General features: G+C 43.9%; 1 protein-coding gene across 2 annotated transcripts in view; it reads left to right on the top strand.

The window, feature by feature from the left end:
- The window catches only part of MRRF (mitochondrial ribosome recycling factor), a 35,716-nt gene extending 15,262 nt beyond the window's left edge, over window positions 1-20,454 (top strand). For both annotated transcript variants that reach the window (XM_044305432.1, XM_044305430.1), the window contains exons 3-7: window positions 11,840-11,989; window positions 13,453-13,571; window positions 15,881-15,972; window positions 16,131-16,290; window positions 20,023-20,454. In XM_044305432.1, coding sequence (XP_044161367.1) covers window positions 11,840-11,989; window positions 13,453-13,571; window positions 15,881-15,972; window positions 16,131-16,290; window positions 20,023-20,100 — 599 coding nt within the window. In that variant the 3' untranslated portion in view covers window positions 20,101-20,454. The remainder of the gene's footprint in view (window positions 1-11,839; window positions 11,990-13,452; window positions 13,572-15,880; window positions 15,973-16,130; window positions 16,291-20,022) is intronic.
- The last annotated feature ends 3,785 nt before the right edge of the window (window positions 20,455-24,239 follow it).

Raw genomic sequence — 24,239 nt, 5'->3', positions numbered from 1 at the left:
CCATCTACTGGTCATCTGATCTGAGGGATAGTGACTTTTATTTACATGTACACGAATAGAGCCTCCATGCCCGTCAGTATAGTCTCATTCATAGGAACAGCTAACTTTTTATTTCTGGACTCAAAACAAAGGGGGTCATTTATTAAGACCAGCGTTTTAGACACGGTCTTAACCAGCTCAGGACCGCCGTACGCAGGATTGCGTCTTTGCGGCGGCCCTGTTATTCCTCCTGGACGCGCCGGGGCGTCATCTCGCGAGCCGCGAGATTTCCTGTGAACGCGTGCGTTCACAGGAACTGCAGGTAAACGAGTTGATCTACAGCCTGCCAGCGGTGATCGTTCGCTGGCAGGCTGTAGATGCAAATTTTTTTTTTAACCCCTAAAAGGTATATTAGACGCTGTTTTGATAACAGCGTCTAATATACCTGCTACCTGGTCCTCTGGTGGTCCCTTTTGCTTGGATCGACCACCAGAGGACACAGGCAGCTCTGTAAAGTAGCACCAAACACCACTACGCTACCCCCCCCTGTCACTTATTAACCCCTTATTAACCCCCTGATCACCCCATATAGACTCCCTGATCACCCCCCTGTAAGGCTCCATTCAGAGGTCCGTATGTGTTTTGCGGATCCACGGATCCGCAAAACACGGACACCGCGGATCCGAAAAACACAGACACCGGCAATGTGCTTTCCGCATTTTGCGGATCCGCACATTGCCAGAACTATATAGAAAATGCCTTTTCTTGTCCGCGATTGCGGACAAGAATAGGACATGTTCTATAGGCTCTACAAAAAAACGCAGTGTTCGCCCGATCAGGCCTGATCTTGTGCGCACACTTGCGTTCAGTCCGCCCCACCGCAGTGAGAGAAATATTTTTTTTTCTGATCACTGCAAAAACACCGTAAAATCACTTTTGAGGGGCATGGCGAGTTCATAGAAGATTTATTTATTTTTTTGGCACAAGTTAGCGGAAATTTTTTATTTTTTTTTTATAGTTTTTTCTTACAAAGTCTCATTTTCCACGAACTTGTGACCAAAAATAAAATCTCACATGAACCATACCCCTCACGGAATCCAAATGCGTAAAGTTTTTTAGACATTTATATTCCAGACTTCTTCTCACGCTTTAGGGCCCCTAAAATGCCAGGGCAGTATAAATACCCCACAAGTGACCCCATTTCGGAAAGAAGACACCCCAAGGTATTCGCTGAGGGGCATATTGAGTCCAGGAAAGATTGAACTTTATGTCACAAGAAGGGAGACTTTGTGAGAAAAAACAAAAAAAAATCAATTTCCGCTAACTTGTGCCAAAAAAAAAAAACTTCTATGAACTCGCCATGCGCCTCACGGAATACCTTGGGGTGTCTTCTTTCCAAAATGGGGTCACTTGTAGGGTATTTATACTGCCCTGGCATTTTAGGGGCCCTAAAGTGTGAGAAGAAGTCCGGAATCCAAATGTCATAAAATGCCCTCCTAAAAGGAATTTGGGCCCCTTTGCGCACCTAGGCTGCAAAAAAGTGTCACACGTGGTATCGCCGTACTCAGGAGAAGTTGGGCAATGTGTTATGGGGTGTCTTTTTACATATACCCATGCTGGGTGAGAGAAATATCTCTCTATAATGACAACTTTGTATAAAAAAATGGGAAAAGTTGTCTTTTAGAGAGATATTTCTCTCACCCAGCATGGGTATATGTAAAAAGACACCCCAAAACACATTGCCCTACTTCTTCTGAGTACGGCGATACCACATGTGTGAAACTTTTTTGCAGCCTAGGTGGGCAAAAGGGCCCAAATTCTAAAGAGCACCTTTAGGATTTCACAGGGCATTTTTAACACATTTGGATTTCAAACTACTTCTCACGCATTAGGGCCCCTAAAATGCCAGGGCAGTATAACTACCCCATAAGTGACCCCATTTTGGAAAGAAGACACCCCAAGGTATTTCGTGATGGGCATAGTGAGTTCATAGAAGTTTTCATTTTTTGTCACAAGTCGGCGGAAAATGAGACTTTGTAAGAAAAAAAAAAAATAATCATCATTTTCCACTAACTTGTGACAAAAAATAAAAAGTTCTATGAACTCACTATGCCCATCAGCGAATACCTTACCCTGGGTTCACACCTAGGGTTACCCTGCTTTCACACCTGAGCGTTTCTCAAACGCGCGTTTTACGTGCGTTTTTGTCGCGCGTTTTATGTGCGTTTTTTGCAATAGTAAACGCGCGTCAAACAGTGTCCTATGGCCACAAACGCGCGTCAAAACGCCCCAAAGAAGCTCAAGAACTTGATTATGCGTCGGGCGTTTTACAGCGCGATCGTACGCGCTGTAAAACGCCCAGGTGAGAACCATTCCCATAGGGAAGCATTGGTTTTCACGTGTTGAGCGTTTTACAGCGCGTTTGAACGCGCTGTAAAACGCTCGGGTGTGAACTTAGGGTAAGTGTGTCTACTTTCCGAAATAGGGTCATTTGTGGGGTTTTCTACTGTCTGGGCATTGTAGAACCTCAGGAAACATGGCAGGTGCTCAGAAAGTCAGAGCTGCTTCAAAATGCGGAAATTCACATTTTTGTACCATAGTTTGTAAACGCTATAACTTTTACCCAAACATTTTTTTTATCAAAGACATGTAGAACAATACATTTAGAGAAAAATTTATATAGAAATGTAGTTTAAAAAAAAAAAATTACAACTGAAAGTGAAAAATGTCATTTTTTGGCAAAAATTTCGGTAAATTTCGAATAACAAAAAAAGTTAAAATGTCAGCAGCAATGAAATACCACCAAATGAAAGCTCTATTAGTGAGAAGAAAAGGAGGTAAAATTCATTTGGGTGGTAAGTTGTATGACCGAGCAATAAACGTTGAAAGTAGTGTAGTGCAGAATTGTAAAAAGTGGTCTGGTCATTAAGGGTGTATAAGCTAGGGGAGCTGAAGTGGTTAATAAGCCCTTTAGCTGGTGGGGGATCCGCTGAAGTTATGTAGAGACGCCGGCCTCTAGCTAACTTCTCCGTATCTAACGCCAGTCTAAATGTAAGACTGCTTCGTAGTTGGCTTAAATTTAGACCATTTTCTAATGTCGGCCCTTCCCCGCCCATGCCACGCCCACTTTTTTAGACCTGGTGTGAGCAAGGAAAAGTAGCAGATTGCGGCAAAGATAACCTTTGCGCTGCAACCTGCACCAGAAATACTCCTAATGTAGGCATATTTCTGATGGTGAATGACCCCCAAAGTCTTTAATTTGTTGTCATGTTTATATAAGGCTCTGTTTGCACTTGCATTAATAGGTCTTTCAAAGTTTCCAGTTTTTTTTTTTTATTATAATAAAACTGTTTTTCGTGTTACAAATACTGGAATCTAAAAGTGTATGAGTCTGTCTGGATTCACAGTGCAACCAGCCTATCTGACTGGCCCATGACCATGTTTTCCCATCATCTTTGGTTGTTACTGATTTAACCCTTTCAACCCCAGAGGGTTTTTAGTTTTTTCACTCCTTGCCTTTTTGAGGCTATAACTTATTTATTTTTCCGTTTGCATAGCTGTTTTTTGCGGGACAAGTAGCACCTTCTAATTCCACCATTTAATATTGCATACAATGTAGTGGGAACCTAGAAAAAAAAATTCCAAATGCAGTGAAATTGGAAAAGTAAAACACAATTCCTCATCAGTTTTTTAGGGTTTGTTTTTACAGTATTTCCTACAGCAATACCACATGTGTATAGTTTTTATTGTGTTTTGCTACAGAAAAAAATAAAAACCTTGAATTTTTTTTTTCTTTTCATCTCCATATTCTGACCCCTATAACTTTTTTTTGTAATTATGTGTACGGAGCTGTGTGAGTGGTAATTTTTTGTGGGATGTGGGTGTACTTTTCATTGATATCATTTTGGGGTGTGTATGGCTTTTTGATCACTTTTTTTTCTGTTTCACCATTTGTGATGCCGATGATGTGTTTTTATTTTTTTTAATTGTTTACTTATTTTTATTGACATTTTGGGGAAAGAAGGTGATTAGAATTTTATATATATATATATATATATATATATATATATATTTTTTAAACATCAATTTTTTTCAACACTTTTTTATAGTTCCCAATTTCCCATAGGGAACTATAACGAGCAATCATCAGATTTCTTCTCACACACTCTGATGCATTAGCATTGGCGCGTATGAGAAATACACTATGGCCCTGATTTATCATAGCTTTACTCCAGAATTCTGGCATCAAAAAGCCTCAAAAATAGGGCTTTTGCAACTTTTTTGCACTCACTAGCACAAAATTTTGTGACTTTTTGCATTTTTACACCCAGTGGCGTAACTAGAGTGCTATGCGCCCCATGGTAAACTTTGGATTTGGGCCTCTCCCCCCCACGCCGTGCCCAGTCGCACCCTCTGTGTCCGCAATTGTCACACACCTGGTCCCTAATTGCCTAGTAATGCCCCCAGTAATGTCTCTTACTGCCCCCCAGTGGTGTCCACCACAGCCTCTAGTAGTGTTCACCAATGCCCCCAATAATGTCCTCAGTAGTGCCCCCCTCAGCCCCCACTAGTGCCCCCCACAGTCCCTAGTAGTGTCCCAAACTGCCTCCAGTAATGGCCCCAGCAGTGCCCCCCTGCCCCAGAAGTGCCCCCCACAGCCCTTAGTAGTGTCCCCCACTGTTCACAGTAGTGTCACCCACTTCCCCCATTAGTGCTTCCCACAGCCCCTAGTAGTGTCCCCAGTAGTGCCTCCCACAGCCCCTTGTAGTTTCCCTGACTGCTCACAGTCTTCATGTAACGGGGTCCAGCATTTTCACTGTACTTAATGCCGGGCCCTGTCAGAGCACTAATTTCACCAGCATGATCTGCACTTCTCCAGTCTGTAGGTCTCAAGTATCAGGCCCTGTCGCTGCCACACTAATACTAGTCACAAATTAAGCAGTTGGGCAGAGCTTGACGAATGTAGGTTAGGCTTCCCCCACTTTCTTTATGTGTGACAAGTTTTAGTGTGGCAGCGCCGGGGCCTGATGCTAAAGGCCTAGAGACTGGAGAAGTGCATATCATACAGGTGAGATGAGCGCTCTGATGGGGCCTGGCACACTGCATCCGGTTCCCCCGAGCCTTGCCAGGCAGAGCCGGAGCATACCTAGAAGTGCTTACTTCTGGATTTTTGCTCCTTCAGATCCGGTGGTCATTTTTGACAAGGCATCTGAAGAGTTAAAAGTCTGTGATCGACATTACCGCCAATCGTGGACATTAGTCCCAGGTGTCTGCTGTTCAAAACAGCAGGCATCCTTTGGCTATGGCGCCCTCTCCCCTCGCGAGTGGGTCCCATTTTTAATGTATGGCGCTAGTCAGGAAGGGATTAAAGGGGCTGTCAAAGATTTTTGATAAAAGATTTTGATATTGGTAGCCTACCCTCAGGATAGGTCATTAATATTTGAACAGTGGGGGTCCGTCTCCCAGCACCCCTGCTGACCAGCTGTTTGAAGAGGCCGTGGCACTCCGTTTAGTGCTGAGGCCCCTTCCTAGGCCAGTGGTGTCATGTTCATCAGTCACATCTAAATGAGTGGAGCTGAGCTGCAATACCAAACACAGACACTATACAATGGACGGCGCTGTGCTTGATAAGCCTCGGCAGGAGTGCTGGGAGTTGGACCCACACCCCTCCAAGGATAGGCCATCAGTATCAAAATCTTGGACAAACCCCTTTGTTTCATTCGTTTTTATTGGCATTTTTAAAGTAATACATATCACAATAAAAGGCGCATTACAATCTTATCTTTGTCAGTCGAGTTATTAATAACAACTAACCGTATATAACATAACAGTTATCACACATTAAAGCATTGAGTACTTTAGACATCATCCACGTTTGGTGCCTGTTTATCACCAGTTAAGAACTGATATTTCCCGAATAAAGCCTTATACATTTGTATTCACAACATGTCAACTAAGTATCCACCTCCTCCATTTAACACTTGTAAAACTATTCTCGCTTGTTCATCTAATGGTAATATTTCTTTACTGATAAAATAAAGTTATTGGTAATCCAATGCGCACCTATACAACTACCAATTGTTAAGGGGCAAAACTGGTCAAGTATATTCTGCCTACTTTCTACCCCATAATACAATGACTAGAGGTTATCCATATCTGCCACTGTTTCAGAAATTTTTGGAAGGATCCATTCCCTAAAGCTATGATTCTCTCATAAGCAAAGGTGGTATTAATAGCTGATACCAGATCTTTCAGTCTTGGAACATCCTGGGATTTCCACCTCTGCAGTATCATTGATTTAGCCAGAACACAGATAACGCATACCAATTTCCTGTTTTCCACAGGGAGATTTGTCACTCCAATCAAAAGTAGGGCAAGTTGTGGTGTCCACTTAAGCTTCTCTTGGAGCAATAGGTTCAACAACTCCTCACATTCTTTCCAGTACTTGGATATCAATGGGCACTTCCAAAGGGTGTGAAGAAGTGTACCCCCCCCTCCACATCCCCTCCAACATTCACCTGACACCCCCACATACATATGTCGCAGCCTTTCAGGGGTATAGTACCAGTGTAAGATAGTTTTTAAAGCCAATTCCACATGGCTAGAGCAGTGTAAGTGGGAGTGGATCAATTTTGTTGTTCCCTGCAATTCTTTTTCAGCGATATTGATATTCAGTGAACTCTCCCATTTACGCATAGGGTGAGACTTCTTAAATTGTGTTGGCTGGAGTAATGATTCATACAGTGTTTTAATTCCTTTTGGAATCCCCAGAAAGGTATAACATACCCACCTGAGTGCATCTCAGATTCGATGGGGTTAGTGATTGTAACAAGTGCCGAATTTGTAAGTATTTAAAAAAAAATCTGACTTGGGTATCAGCAATTGTTTCTGCAGGGCTTGGAAAGATTTCATCGTCCCATTCTCAAATAACCATTCTATATTGCTTTTAATCTCTATATTCCATTTAGAAAGATCTGCATGCGGGAGTAATGCTCTGATAAAAGAGAATGGTATTGAGGTTAATTTTGGCTTGTACCCTTCTTTATTGATGTTATGGAATTGTTTCCATGCCATAACAGAAGCCAGTATTACTGGATTTAAGTTTTTAGGGGTCTGGATATCCCAGAAAGGTAAATACACTAAATCTGGCAAGGTAAAAGGTGCTGCCTGCGCTTGCTCCACTTGGACCCAGGGGATCTCGACCTTTCCTTTTGTGCCAACTCCTAAGCATAGATACTAACGTGGCGAGATAATACAGTTTCATGTCTGGGACCGCCAGACCTCCCATTGCTCGGGGTCTCTGAATGATATTACTTGCTATCCTCGGCCTCTTATTTCGCCAGATATATTTGGAAAGTATTTGTTGCACCTTTCTGAAGAACCTTTTTGGCAGCAAAATTGGGACCGTGCGGTATAAATATAAGAAGCGAGGGAGAATGAACATTTTAAAGGCTGCAATCCTTCCCAACCATGAAGTTTCATGTTTATGGAACTCTTCCATATCTTTACCCACCTCTGCCAACAGGGATTCATAATTAAGGCTATATAATTTTGACAGTGATGAAGATATGTTAGTACCTAGGTATTTGATGCTATCAGTGCACCAGTCGAAGTCCCACTTTTCCTTGAAGGACTGAATCAGAGTGTCCGGGACATGTATCGGCAATGCTTGTGTTTTGGAGGAATTAAGGTGGTAATATGAGAGACTGCCATATAATTCTATTTGGTTCATAACCGCTGCTAAGGATATTTCTGGGCTAGATAGTGACAATAATACATCATCAGCATAAAGCGAGATTACATGCTCTTGCCCTCCAATCTTAACCCCTGAAATTAAGGGGTCTAATCTGATAGCTTGAGCTAGTGGTTCCATTGCTATAATGAAGATCAAAGGGGACAACGGGCAACCTTGTCTGGTGCCGTTGGTCAACCCGAATGTCTCTGACAGGGCTCCATTGACATAAACATTAGCCGTGGGGTTGCTATATAAGGCCTCAATTGCGGATATGATAGGGCCATTGAATCCCATAGCCGAAAGCACGAGAAGGCAAACGACCATCTAATTCGGTCAAATGCCTTCTCGGCATCCAAGGCCAACACCAATAAGGGGCTTTTCTGTTGTTTGACTTGATGGAATATGCCCAGCATTCTTCTAGTGTTGAAATAAGACTGGCGAGTCGGGACAAAACCTGTCTGGTCATTATGGATTATGGAAGGGAGTATTGTAGCTATCCTAAGAGCCAGGAGTTTGGCATAAATTTTTATGTCCTGATTTAATAAAGATATGGGCCTGAAATTCTGCGGTCTGTTCGCAGTTTTACCTGGTTTAGGTAAAGTAATAATAATAGCTTGTAAATTTTCGTTAGGGAAATTTCCAGAGGATAAGGCAGATTGACAAAAATCTCTCAGGAAGGGGCTCAGAATATGCGAGAACTTTTTGTAATAATGGCTTGCAAAACCATCCGGGCCGGGAGCCTTATCCTGGGGCAAGGACTTTATTACTTTCTCAATCTCCTCCTCTGTTATTGGGGTATTAAGGACTTGGAGTTGAGTGTTAGTTAGAGTAGGTAGATTTAGGGATCTAAGATAGCTACTCACCATGTCTGTCAAAATTGGAGAAGCAGGTATGGAGTTCCTTAGATTATATAAGTCATAGTAATATGTCTGGAAGCCTTCTGCTATATCCTGTGGGGAGTACAATTTGGTTTGCGTTTTGGGATGCAGGAGGTAATGTATCCTACTTTTTGTTCTTTTTGCCTTTAGGCTAGCCGCCAGAAGTTTCCCCGCCTTATTCCCTTGGGAATAATATCGTGCTTTAGTTTTCCTAAGACCCTGCTCATAAGAAACCAACATATGGTTTCTTAGATCTTGCCTGATTTGTTTTAATGCCTCTGCATTGGGGGGTGAGGGGTTATTTTTGTTTCTATCCTCCAATAGTTTTAATTTTGTGAGCATTTGTGTCATGGTCTCCTCTAGTTTCCTTTTCCTCACCGCCCCTTGCTGTATGAATGACCCTCTGATACACGCCTTGTGGGCGTTCCATAGCGTCACAGGGTTAGTAGTATCTAGCTTGTTAAGAAGGAAGAATTCTTTCAAGTCTGATTCAATGCGCTGACCATGCTGTGGACAAGACAATAGTATAGGATTGCTCCTCCAAAGATACTTTGGGGAGTAGTTGTTGTCCTCTGATAGTTTCAATGTTATAACAGCATGGTCAGACCATTTAATCTGTCCTATCTCCGCCTCTGTCACTTTAGATAACGTCGTCCTATCCACCCAGAACATATCTATGCAAGAATATACATTATGTACCCCTGAATGGAACGTAAATTCTCTGTCTGCAGGATGTTTAATACGCCATACGTCAAACAACTCCGCCTTCCACATAGTGTCGCTTAAGGACTGAACCGATCTACAGGAGGAGGATGTCGAGTCTATTTCAGGGTCCGTAGGTAAATTGAAGTCTCCAAATATCAGTAGTTGCCCCTTCTTTTTCTTGTTGACTATTTTTAATACTTTCTGCACAAATCTAGTTTGGCCCTTGTTAGGTGCGTATACCGATACCAGAGTGAAGGGGGCGTTGTTCAAAGTGCATACCAATATTACAAATCTTCCTGCCGAGTCACTTATATGTTCTAACAATGTGAATGCCAAGGTGTTTTTTGAAGCTATCAGCACTCCCCTGGTTTTGGAGTTAGAATGGGCTTGAAAGATATGGGGAAATTGTATGTTTTGTAATCTGTGGGCATCCTTCTCTAGTAAGTGGGTTTCTTGTACTCCCAAGATGTCACAATTAAGAGATCTGACCTCCCTCCACAAATGCGATCTGCGCATTGGGCTATTCAAACCATTAGCATTAATACTTGCAAAGGATATTACCATAATAAAGCAGTTTAAAACGCAAGGTATGTAAGTCGCACATTAAACTGTAAAAAAGGTGCAAGACGCCTCCCAGCCAGCGCGCCTGCAACCATAACACGAAGATGGTGGAACATTGTACAGGCATAGGTTTAGCATCAATCATGGACGTGTCTTCATACAGCATTGGTAAAATAACATGTAACCAAAAACATAACCTGTAGGTGTATCCGTGAGAACCAACAGGCTTCCCGTGAACCTAAATAACTTGGGGTATCAAAGTCCCATCTGAAGCCTTGGTAATAGCCTGTTTTGGCAAATCACCACTCCGGCCAGTAGCACTGAAGGTTAAACCACCCTCCGGTGAGTCTCTTCAGCTAACAGTGTCCCAATCTTTCCGGATTTTTTCAGGATGCCCCCGGCGCTGCTCCGTCTGAGGATCTATAGGAATGTCCCAGCTCTGCAGAACTTTCTTTCCTTCCTCCACTGTTTTAATAGCAAACAATTCTCCCATGTGATGAATTAGAAGGCGCACTGGGAACCCCCACCTATATTGGATTTTAGCTTTTTGTAAGGCAGATGTGATGGGTATCAGGGCCCTCCTTTGCCTAAGCGTAGCAGCCGATAGGTCAGCATATAAAGATATTTTGTGATATGGTGCAGGTAGACCACCATTTTTTCTGGCGGAGGACATCAGCTGCTCCTTGACAGTGTAAAAATGAACTCTGGCAAGAACATCCCTTGGCACGGTTTCGTCCAGATGTCTGGGACGTGGGACTCTGTGTGCCCGGTCAATCTCTAAGTCCTCATCTCTGCAGTGAGGTAGAACACATTTAATCAGCTCTTTGACGTATAAAGGAATGTCTTTGGCTACCACATTCTCTGGGATGCCTCTTAGCTTTATATTATTACGTCTACTACGATCTTCTAGATCCGCCATTTTATTTTTTAGAGCCTCCACTTCAGCTTCTAAGGCATAGTGAGCATCGATAAGGTCGTTATGGGAGCCTGCAAACTCCCCAAATTTGCGTTCCAGGTGGTCTGTTCTGGCCCCAAGTTCCTCCACCTCTCTTCTCATGGGAGCCACTATCAAACGCATATCATGCAAAAGAGAGCCTCTCTGTATTAGAAGCATGTCTCTCATGGCAGTATCTGTCAGGGCTATGTTGGTGACTGGCAGTGCTAAGAATTCTGCCTCCCCCGTATCCTGCAAGTCCCTATTAGATCCCAGAGTACCTGCGCTGGCGAATCCTGCATCAGGAGAGCCGTTCAGTGGAGTGGAGTGCGGAGATTCCGCTGCCTCCGTTATCGCTTCTCCCCCATGTGATCGGCCTACCGCTGCTGCGCCGCAGGCTCCCTCCTGCCCGATATATGAATCTTTGATTCCGGGTGCAGGTCTCGGGAATTTCGATGTAGCCAGCTCTTCCACAGGGTCTGGGCGACTAGCTGAGTGGACGTCTTCCTCTTTGTCACTCTCAGCGGCGTTCTCCTCTCCGGCGCCATCTTGCAATCTTCCCGCCTCTCGGGTAAAGTAAAACTTCGTCAGTTGCGGGTGTTTCTGCACCTTTCTCTTTCTCCCGGTCATGCTTAGGGAAGGTTCGGTGCCTTTTCTGTCCGGTTTTGGTGTGTTCACCATGGGTATTGTCGCTTTTTAGGTCGCTGAATATAGTGCTAACTTTGGAGCTGCAGCACACTACATCCGCGCGCCTCGGCAGCCAGACCACGCCCCCTGGACAAACCCCTTAATGCGAGGTAGATTTTACTCAGTTATCTTGCAGTACAATAGACAAGACAAAGATGTGTGCGTGGGGAAAAATCATTGCGATCGTTGCAGATAGTGATATCGGAATGATGGTTAGACCGGGGGCCAGCTACGTAACCTCTACAAATAGGGTGAGGAAAAAGGGAGAGGACCTCAGGCGGCGTATTGTCTCTCTTCATAGTTTCTAAGGTTGAAACATCTCCCTGAAAACGTCTCCCTCTTTGATTGTGTTGTCCTTAGGAAAAACTAAAGGCCCGGCCCGGGTGAATATCAATACTGCTTTAGTTGAAGACATTATTAACTTGAAAGATATTGAACAAGATATGAAAAATGTGGTTGACAGCCTTAAGGAAGACTTTAGCAAAAGCCTATCCATCAGAACATCCCCAGGTGAGTGCCTTTCTGCATCCACACTGTGTACGATATGCGAGTATCTGCAGACTACTCCATATCCATTACATTTAGAGGAACATTCCACTATTGCACATCTCCTTGTGGGGATTTAGTCCATTGGGGGAATGGCACCCGCTGAGGTTATACCTTACAGTATATTTTCTGGATTTGAATTGCTTCAACTATATCTGAACCTGTGTATGTGCTGCCACCTTCAACCCTGAAATTGTTCATCTGCTATAGCCTACAGGAAAAAAAATTGTGTTAATGGACATTGTTAGTTTGAAAAAATTTGGCAAGATGGCACACCCACAACACTTGATATGCAAGGTTTTTATCAAGCAGATATTGGTGGTGGTAGATCACTGGGAGCTATAGGGAGGTGAAACCAATCAGCAACTGTGTATTCGCCACGCAACAGTAAGATACCCCTGTAGGGTGCTTCTACACTTTCGGAGAGATTTATAAAAACTAGTGTAAAGTAAAACTGGCTTAATTGCCCTTGGAAACCAATCAGATTTCTAGGTTTTTCTGCCACTCCTCTAGATGGCGCCATTCATCTTCTGAGAAATATACCACCACCTCATCAAAGGACACAGGGATTGTCCCCAGCGCTCTGTCAGGCATCATAAACCATCTGTAGGACACACATAATGTTCCCGGTGACTGCTCCTCTCCCTGTGTGCCTGAAGCCTAACCAATCAGATTGCACCATTCATTTTCCGAAGGAGCTCTAAAAAAAAAAGCAAGGTGGAATCTGGTTGCTATGGGCATCTAAGCCAATTTTCCTTTCCTATACCAGTTTTGATAAATCTTCCCCTGTGCATATTTATTTATTGTTTTTTGCCAAAAAATAGGCCTGACCTGTGTAGCGTTTTTGACCAAATAGTGTGTGTTGAACACCTGGCTTTTTTATTTTTTTCTTCATATCAGAAAGTATGTACCTGCCTCTGATGTTGCTACCTCTTTAGTGCAGTATAGGAAAAATACCTTGTGATAGAAAAAGGGTGGAAAAAATGCAAAACGGACTGCTACGTGCAGGTTTTTTTTCATGTAGGAAAAAAAAACACAGATGTTTTTGGAGAGAAATCAAAAAAAAAAGGAGTGAAAAAATTCCAGAATCAGAGTATGCTCCAATGACAAAAAAAGGCATTGACTCACGTCAAGTGTCAAAAATGCTACTGCAATAATAATTCCCAAAGACTTTAATACAGTATCTGGAGCAGGTGTTTTTTTCTTTCCTATAAAAACACAGGAAAAAATGATAGTAAATAAAATGCACCAAATACCACCAAGCCTGTGTGTGAGTTCAGCCATAGCGTGGTATTTTTCACTTATGGAAGTATTATTATTTTCTCGCTGGGGCGGACATTAGATAACACTTCACGCTGATTACAAGTCAGTAGACTATTATACAGTCTATGTACGTTTTATGAAGTCACGCCAATCATTATCTTTAGGTGCATTTGACCACATTGTTGTAAAAACAAAGGATGGCAAATTTCCCTTGAGCCATTTAGGACAAATCACCCTGAAGTCTCCCCGGCTATTTGTCATCAACATGGCGAGTTTTCCAGAGGTAAGTCACCTTGTGATTACAGTTTTAACCCCGCTTTATTGGATTGTTTAGTCATCACATATGGACCAGACAGACTTAGAGGGAACCTTCTCTGTGGGCAGCACAGTGTAGTGACAGACGCGCCAATTTTAGCGGTCTGTCATGTGTGTGTATTTGTGTAGTAGTTTTACTTGTGCAGCACATGGCCAGCCAGAAGTCCGATGGTATTCAGGATATGTGCCCACTAGGTGCTGATTGAGAGGTTTCTCCCTATTAGCAGTAAGACGGGGGCACCCGTTGGCAGCAGCTGACGGGTGGGGGAGCCCACATGTCGGGATTACCATTGGACCCGTTGCTGCAGCACTGGCCGTGTACTGTACAGCTTGGCATGTACGTTTTTTTAAACTACTACACTAATTATAAAAAATGTTTTATTTTTTTTTATAAAAGCCCGAGGAGCGTGCTTTCTACACCCGTGCAACAAAATCGTGCAGCGTGCCACACAAAAACTGCACAAGGTTATGGTCTATCACAGGCCCTCGCCGTAAGAGAAGGGCGCCCCAAAAACCTTTCCCAGTCCCTCCAGGCCAGAAGGCTCCTGAAAGGGACCGAGACAAAAAGAAACCCCCAGCCAAAGCCTGGAGTACGCCCAAGCAACCCTCAACTGAAGCCGAGGGTATGCCAAATCTGTGCTCCGGCCTTCACCTAGGCTGCCACCCAGGGTGTCGGCACGGAGCCTCGACTACTAGGTTTGGCCTCTCCCCGGAGGGAGAACCCAAGGGGTTTTGCAGGGGGGTGAGTAACCGGGATGGCCACACTTTCCCCTAGACCTCTAGGGGAGTACCCATAAGGACGCCACAACCCAAGAAATCCTTGTGACAAACAAACGTGGAAAGTGAACACACAGTGAACAAAAAACGAATACACATACATGACAGACCACTGAAGTCAGTGGAAGAGGAACACCAGGACTCCCCATCAGCCAGTCTGAACAACCTGAGCCACTTTACTATTGGGCAGGTACAAGAGCAGCAGTCTAGCTCTGTAAAAAAAAACAAGAGGTGGATTTGATCTGCTATGTACACCTTCAGGGGCATTTGCTTGTGAGTGCAATTTTACTCATTTTGGGCTAAAAATCATTTTTTCAATTGGTCTTTATTAAAAAATGTTTAGCTGTTTCGGAGAGTCAAGGGTTAAAAACCAGTCTGTTTGCAAGCTGTCACTTTGTTTTCTTTGAATCCTCTCAGCTGACTGCTCATGCACAACCGAGTGTGTGCAAAATAGGAGATTTTTAGTGAAGACTAATTGAAAGGTTGCATTTTTTTATTGCATTGTACTTTGGTGTAAAAAAAACATTTTCCCAATAGGCCATTATTAACAATGGTACTCTGTTTTTCTTCTGCAGCCCTGCATGATTTCACATACATTGCCGGCTGCTCTATCCCATGCAGAGTGAAGTCTGATGGCATGGTCTGCAGCCCTTAGACCAAATTTAAAGGGGTTGTCTCATCTGAGACAATGGGGGCATATCGCTAGGATATGCCCCCGTTGTCTGATAGGTGCGGGTTCCAGCGGTGGGACCCGCACCTATCTCCTAAATTGAGCCCCGAAAGTGGTGGAGGGCGCACTGTGCATGCATAGCTTCCCTCCATTCATTTATATGGAGCCACTAAAAATATCCAAGCGCTGGCTCGGGCCCATAGACGTGAATGGGAGTGAAGGACGGTTATCCACAGTGCGCTCCCATTCACTTCTATGGGGAAAGCGCTTGATGGTGGCCTGACCGAAGTCCTCCAGCCACCACTTTGCCCGCTCCGTTCTCGATATAGGTGCAGGTCCCAGCGGTGGGGCCTGCACCTATCAGACAATGGGGGCATATCCTAGTGATATGCTCCATTATCTCAGATGAGAATAACCCTTTAAGTTCAACTTCAGGTGTCCGTAGACTTTTTAATTTTGCGTTCAGGAAGTAAACAAGCAATAAAAAATTCAGTACAAAGGTGTCCATAGCCTTTTTAATTGCTTCCCGACATGGATTTCAAAGATGGTGCCCGCTCCGGAGCTGACACAGCAGAGTCCGTAATCAGCTATGTAAAAACAAGCCCTTGTACGTCTATGTGAATGGAATTATAAAAAGTCATGGCTTCTGGAAGGCAGAGAGTAAAAAATAAAAATGAAAAAAAAAACAGAAAACGGCAGCGTCAGGAAGAGGTTAATTATCTCAGCGCTCCCTGTAGTAATATATCCTGCACCTTTTGAGCTGCTGATATTTCTTCCAGTGTAAAGAGGATGAATGTTCTTCCATCATTGCCGTGCTTTGTTTTATGCAGAGTGCTGATGCGGTTGTGAATGCTTTAAGACAAAGTCAGATGAACCTGAATCCAGAACTAGATGGGACCATAATCCGTGTACCAGTCCCTCCGTGAGTAATGAGTGATGTCATGTGCACAATGGATAATTCCGCCATGGTGGAGCAATGTCATGTTGTCTGAAACATCGGTTCTCTGAATATGACTGACAATGTCTTACCTCTGATGTGTCCTGTGGTGGTTTCTTGTTATACCTATTTTTTATCTAAAGGGTAACTCGAGAGCATCGGGAGAATTTGACAAAACTGGCCAAACAGCTGACAAATAAAGCAAAGGAGTCTTTACGAAAGATTCGATCTGGGGCTGTACAGGACGTTAAGAAATTTAAGACTACAGTTTCTGAAGACACAATAAAATTGATAGAAAAACAGGTAATACAATATTTTCTGGATGTGCACCTTTTAGTGTCTTTTTAGGTCCTTCATAGAGTACTTGTTAATTTGTTAATGTATCTTTATAGCAGTCAGATCTAGGGTTGTTTCGGGTATTGAAATATCGATACCCAATCTATACTTTTGTACCGGTATCGATACGATACCGGGATTTGACACTTACCAATACTAGGCTGCGCAGCCTAGTATCAGAGAACATGGCGTGCACTGCTCTCAGCGCGCGCCATGTTCCCTCAGCAGCACAGGGGAGGAGTCACTCTCTCCCTCCCCCAGGTGCTTCTGCTGCCAATGAGGAGAGAGAGGTGCAGAGGAGGGGAGGGCGCACTGCGCCACCATTAAAAATAACGTTTAATATAGATACAGGAGGCGGGTGCCGGCAGCAGAGTCACATAGCCGGCACCCAGCCTCTATGACGGGGAGCTGCGATCAGTGGCAGTTAACCCCTCAGGTGTCGCACCTGAGGGGTTAACTGCCACGGATCGCAGTGCCCTGTCAGAGGCAGGGTGCCGGCTATGTGATTCTGCTGCCGGCACCTGCCTCCTTTATTAAACATTAATTATCATTGGTGGTGTAGTGCGCCCTCCCCTTCTCCCCACCAGTATTAAAATCATTGGTGGCGCAATGCGCCCCCTCAACCCCCCCCCTTCCCCAGTATTAAAATCATTGGTGGCAGTGGCCACAGGGTCCCCTCCCCTCCTTTTTATTAGTGGTGCAGTGGCAGCTTTTGATCGGAGCCCCAGCAGTGTAATCCTGGGGCTCCGATCAGTTACCATGGCAGCCAGGACGCTACTGAAGCCCTGGCTGCCATATACACAGGGCAGCAGGGAGAGTGTGAAGTCCTATTCACCCTAATAGAGATCTATTAGGGTGAATAGGGCAAGGGATTAAAAGATTCCAGGTTCTAGCCCCTAAGAAGGGAAATAGTTATTAAATAAAAAGTAAAAAAAATAAAATAAAAATAAAATATTAAGTATAAATCACCCCCTTTCACAATTTTACATATAAAATATATAAACAATAAATAAACATATTACATATCGCCATGTCCGAAAAGTCCAAAGTCCAAACTATTAATATATTTAAAAAAATCTCCTACAGTATGAGGTGAACGCCGTAACAGGAAAAAAAATAAAAATAAAAACTGCGCGATTTGCCATTTTTTTTTATAGTCACCTTGTCCCCCCAAAAATTAGGATAGGACTGTTCAATTATGGGCCGGACGTTCCATAAAATGCGGAATGCACACAGCTTTTTTTGGTGTTTTATTTTTTCCGCATGGTATCGAGTATCACAATACTTTTTTATGGTATCAAAATTGAATAAAAATTTTGGAATTATGACAACCCTAGTCAGATCTCCAATTTTCTGATACAGCGCTCCAAATCCCAGCAACGACAATGGTAAAAGATAACATGTTGGCTACCTGCAGCAACCACTACAGGGAGCTGAAGCATTTATTCAATACTGTTTTATTATTGAATTCAATGTACATTCATTTACAAAAAAATTAAGAATAATGCACCAAAAAGGAGTAACGCACAACGAACCTGTGGGAGCTGGTGTCTGTCTGGGCCATCTGGGGCCTGTTTGCTATTTGTGCATGCCCTCACGTAACCACTGCTCCCAACACCTCCTCACAATTAGGTCAGAGTATCCTAGATGACGGGCAGTTCATGACCATTTTGCTTCTTTCAGTCCAGTGATGCCCCCCACTCAAATTCTCTCAACCAGGCAAAACGTCTTTGAATATATCGTAGAGCCATGTCTAGCAGTCAGTGATCTCTTGCCAAGAGGTACACTACCAAAAAGTAGCCCTTAAGAGCCTTTTTAAAGGGCAGTGGGGGAAGCCCTTTTACACCCTCTTGTGGCAAGACCCAGAGTCTAAGCAGACCACACCTGTGATCATTTACATATCTGCCTGAGACATAACTCCATGTAGAGTTTTGCAGCAATCTGACATTTCTATCTGGGTGCGTTATTTTTTTTTTCTGTGATTGTCAAACGTTTTATCATTTACATGTGTTCCTGCAGAGATTTTCAGCTCCATTACGGGGGCTATTTTTAAAAACTCAATACTCAAACTCAATATCAAAACACCCTGTGAGGTAGGTATCGCCAAAAACGTCCTCAGAAGTAAGTATTGCAACAAACATCCTCAGATGCATCACTACAGATGTCCCCAGAAGTATCACTGCAAACGTCCACTGAGGTAAGTATCGCCATAAACAACCTCAGGTGTGGGTATCGCCATGAACGTCCTCAGATGTGAGTATCACCCTAAACATCCTCTGTGGTGAGTATCACCACAAATGTCCTCTGTTGTGAGTATCACCACAAATGTCCTCTGTGGTGAGTATCACCACAAATGTCCTCTGTGGTGAGTATCACCACAAATGTCCTCTGTGGTGAGTATCACCACAAATGTCCTCTGTGGTGAGTATCACCACAAATGTCCTCTGTGGTGAGTATCACCACAAACGTCCTCTGTGGTATCACCACAAACGTCCTCTGTGGTATCACCACAAACGTCCTCAGAAGTGAGTGAGTATCACCACAAACGTCCTCAGAAGTGAGTGAGTATCACCACAAACGTCCTCAGAAGTGAGTGAGTATCACCACAAACGTCCTCAGAAGTGAGTAAGTATCACCACAAACGTCCTCAGAAGTGAGTGAGTATCACCACAAACGTCCTCAGAAGTGAGTGAGTATCACCACAAACGTCCTCAGAAGTGAGTGAGTATCACCACAAACGTCCTCTAATGCATTACCACAGATATCCTTAGACGTATCACCGCAAACGTCCTCTGAGGTGAGTATCGCCATAAATGTCCTCTGAGGTGAGTATCGCCATAAATGTCCTCTGAGGTGAGTATCGCCATAAATGTCCTCTGAGGTGAGTATCGCCATAAATGTCCTCTGAGGTGAGTATCGCCATAAATGTCCTCTGAGGTGAGTATTCCCACATGCTTCTCTTGGAAGCGTATCCTCCCAGAGGAAGCAACACGGAGGATAAAGCCCTGACAAACCGCTCCACTGGTATAGCATAAAGGAGGTGGGGTGCAGTAATTGAGTCACCACTAGAGATGAGCGAACCTCTGTTTTAAGTTCGGCGTCTAAAGTTCGGGTTTGGATTAGCGGAGAATCCCGATCTGGAACCGGATATGGATTCCGACTTCCGTTGTGGTCCGTGGTAGCGGAATCAATAATGGCCGATTATTGATTCCGCTACCACGGACCACAACGGAAGTCGGAATCCATATCCGGTTCCAGATCGGGATTCTCCGCTAATCCAAACCCGAACTTTAGACGCCGAACTTAAAACAGAAGTTCGCTCATCTCTAGTCACCACCCTTTACTTCTCCCTGGACTAACTGCTGGTCACAGCCTCTCTGCTGTGCTTAAAGTTTAAAAAGTTGAAGACTCTGGAGAAACTATGATATCCAAAAATCTATCCACCAGTTTTTATCAAAAATTTTTTTTTATAGAATAATCACATATAGGATATTAATATATCAAAAACAATATGTGATGGTAGTGTTCTTTTATACAGTACAGAATTTTGGACATTCACTTTAAAATACAGATTATGTATTGGCTGTAATAGTTCTTGTTGCATAAGGTACCTGTTTCTTATCAGTCGTTAGTGTTGTCAACTGTAGTACCTCTGACTGTAATAACCTCTGATGTATTATTATACCGCTTCCATTGTAGATCCAGCAGATGGCAGATGATGTATCCGCAGAAATGGACAAACAACTGGCATCAAAGACAAAAGAGCTGCTGGAGTAGGGCTTGTGGCGAATTGGAAAGATGGGAAGTAGTGTGCTGGTACATGATCCATTCAGGAGAGGGTTAATCTGAATACACTGACTGATATGTGTCGGGGTGCTGCGGACTAATTAAGGGCACAAATTATCACAGTCCTGATTTATCTGGAGATATATGTCTGTGAATGTATTGCAAATCTCAGATTAAAACAATTAGGAATGATGATGAAGAAACAAGAATCGTGACCAGACCCTAACCCAGAGTATGAACCCACAGGCTCTGTATCTTGGAACAATTTGGTTTTTCAATTCTTGTACAGCTTTTTCTTTATACTCAATATAATATATAAGAAATAAAATGTATATAAGAAAATATCACCTGCCTCTTGTTATTACTGGACCTTTGCTGTCATCAAGGTGTTAATTATTCTTCAAAGAAATGACCATTCATGGGAGTTTCAGAGAACCTGGTGAATTTTTTTTTATATATTCCCAAGGGTTTTCAGACATTTTTATATCTATGGTGTATCCTCAGGACAAGTCACCAATACCAGATGGGCAGTGGTCTGCAGTTTGAAGCAGCTGCGGCCTCTTCCTTGGCCAGTGATGTCACATTCATTGGTCACATGACCTAGGCGCAGATCAGTCCCATTCCAGTTAATGGGGCTGAGCTGCAATACGAAGCACAGCCACTATACAATGGACAGCGCTTAGTAAGCTGCATGGAGGCTGCAGTGCTGATCACTGCTGTTTCAGCTGATTGGCAGGGGTACTGGGTGTTGGACCCTGATCGATCTATTGATGATCCGTCCTAAGGATAGATCATCATAAAATAAAACAGTTCCCTGCAGCATGGCACACACTTTGGCTCAAAGAACTATCTAAAGTTGTGCTTTTTGGTCCATTAGGGTCACTGTAGCCTTCTATTAGGGCTTAACAGGGTCAGCATATGCCCCTTCAACCCTTGGGCTATGTAACCAAGCTGGTTGCCAGTGAATCAGAACATTGGGCAAATACCAGTAGGATACAATAGCACCAAATTGGTCCTTTACTTTCTGCAAGGTGGTCGCTGTCCCCATGGACAAGGCTGTTTGCCATGTTTTGTCTTGTTTGGTAATGACCCCCAATGAATTATGCAAGAGGAGACACCTTGCGTGGACATTGGTTTTGCTGTTTCTAAGCTGGTATGTTTTTATCTTAAGATGGTTGTACCGTAACTCAGGCTGGGTTCTGCCTCCTCCATGAAGCCCATCAGGGCTGCCATCAGAAATTTTGGGGCCCCTTACACAGCTCAAGGCCTGGGCCCCCCCTCCTACCCCGCCCCTTTAGAATCCATCCTGACTCCACCTCCCCTCCACCCCCAAGGACCTACCCCCAATTTCATAATTTTTTTACAACTACAAAGACAGTAAAAAGTGATAATCAGTGATTTCAGTAAGGAATTCATTTTTGACCAAATAATATGAAGCCTGCTACTACGACAAGGTAGACTCTTTTAAGCAGGACCCTCCACTAACACTAACTGCACTACCTGTTCTTATCTGCCCTAGCAATCTTCCCCTGGCACATTTAAAAAAAAAAAAACTAAAAAAGCACAAGGTTTACTGTTAGTGTTATGGGGGGATCTGTGGATGACGTACTGTTATGGGGGGAATATGTGGATGACACACTGTTATGGGGGAATCTGTGGATGACACTGTTATGGGGGAATCTGTGGATGACACACTGTTATGGGGGAATCTGTGGATGACACTGTTATGGGGGAATCTGTGGATGACACACTGTTATGGGGGAATCTGTGGATGACACAGTTATGGGGATCTGTGGATGACACACTGTTATGGGGGAATCTGTGGATGACACACTGTTATGGGGGAATCTGTGGATGACACACTGTTATGGGGGATCTGTGAATGACACACTGTTATGGGGGAATCTGTGGATGACACACTGTTATGGGGGGATCTGTGGATGACACACTGTTATGGGGGGATCTGTGGATGACACACTGTTATGGGGGAATCTGTGGATGACACTGTTATGGGGGATCTGTGGATGACACACTGTTATGGGGGAATCTGTGGATGACACTGTTATGGGGGAATCTGTGGATGACACACTGTTATGGGGGAATCTGTGGATGACACTGTTATGGGGGAATCTGTGGATGACACACTGTTATGGGGGAATCTGTGGATGACACAGTTATGGGGATCTGTGGATGACACACTGTTATGGGGGAATCTGTGGATGACACACTGTTATGGGGGAATCTGTGGATGACACACTGTTATGGGGGATCTGTGAATGACACACTGTTATGGGGGAATCTGTGGATGACACACTGTTATGGGGGGATCTGTGGATGACACACTGTTATGGGGGGATCTGTGGATGACACACTGTTATGGGGGAATCTGTGGATGACACTGTTATGGGGGATCTGTGGATGACACACTGTTATGGGGGAATCTGTGGATGACACACTGTTATGGGGGATCTGTGGATGACATTGTTATGGGGGATCTGTGGATGACACACTGTTATGGGGGAATCTGTGGATGACACACTGTTATGGGGGATCTGTGGATGACATTGTTATGGGGATCTGTGGATGACATTGTTAGGGGGATCTGTGGATGACACACTGTTATGGGGGAATCTGTGGATGACACACTTATGGGGGAATCTGTGGATGACACACTGTTATGAGGAATCTCTGGATGACGCACTGTTATGAGGAATCTGTGGATGACACTGTCATGGGGATCTGTGGATGACACACTGTTATGGGGGATCTGTGGATGACACACTGTTATGGGGGATCTGTGGATGACACACTGTTATGGGGGATCTGTGGATGACACACTGTTATGGGGGATCTGTGGATGACACACTGTTATGGGGGATCTGTGGGTGACACACTGTTATGGGGATCTGTGGATGACACACTGTTATGGGGGATCTGTGGGTGACACACTGTTATGGGGGATCTGTGGGTGACACACTGTTATGGGGGGGTCTGTGGGTGACGCACTGTTATGAGGGATCTGTGGATGACACTCAACCACTCTCAAACCCAACTGGTCAAACTTGTTAAATGGATCCCAAACACAATATGCACAATAACACCCCCCACCCCCTCCAACACTTAATTAACCCCTTCATGGCCTAAACATTTTTTTCAAAGCTGAACACAAAGCTAAATAGGGCTGGGTGGGCTGGCAAGGGAGGGGTTAATAACAATGATGGAGGATCATGGCCAGTGTTCCCTCTAAGCCTTGGCAGCTGCTGAGCGGGGTCAGCTCAGAGCTGGGCACAGCGCCATCGAAGGTGGGCGATAGGAAAACCTAGGATAATTGTCACATCTAAGAGCATACAGTGTAACCCCTGTGCCATCCCGTACAATACGGTGTAACCCCTGCACCATGCTATGTAATATACAGTATAATTCCTGCACCATGCCGTACAATATATAGTATAGTTAATACACCATGCTGTGTAATATATATTATAATCCATACACCATAGTGTACAGTATACAGTATAATCCCTGCCCCATGCCGTATGATATACAGTATAGTTCATATACCAGTGGGCTTATACCTTTTGATCAAAACGTACCCTAATGCCTCTTGTACAGCATGAAGTATGGGGGGGCTGTACACTTTAATATTGCACTGAGAAGCGAGTTTAATTAGCTCTAAGCATAGCATTGTGGATGTGCGATCCAGTTCTGTTTCTCCCCTTGGTATGCACCATGCTGTACAATATACAGTATAATCCATACACTATGCCGTACAATATACACAATAACCCCACAGTGTAGGTGTTATACCGTATATTATACAGCATGGTGTATGGATTATAATGCATATTGTACAGCATGGTGCATACCAAGGGGAGAAACAGAACTGGATCGCACATCCACAATGCTATGCTTAGAGCTAATTAAACTCGCTTCTCAGTGCAATATTAAAGTGTACAGCCCCCCCATACTTCATGCTGTACAAGAGGCATTAGGGTACGTTTTGATCAAAAGGCATAAGCCCACTGGTATATGAACTATACTGTATATCATACGGCATGGGGCAGGGATTATACTGTATACTGTACACTATGGTGTATGGATTATAATATATATTACACAGCATGGTACAG

Source organism: Bufo gargarizans, chromosome 9 (assembly GCF_014858855.1).
Source record: "Bufo gargarizans isolate SCDJY-AF-19 chromosome 9, ASM1485885v1, whole genome shotgun sequence".
NCBI lineage: Eukaryota > Metazoa > Chordata > Amphibia > Anura > Bufonidae > Bufo > Bufo gargarizans.
This window is presented reverse-complemented; position numbering and strand designations above follow the sequence as displayed.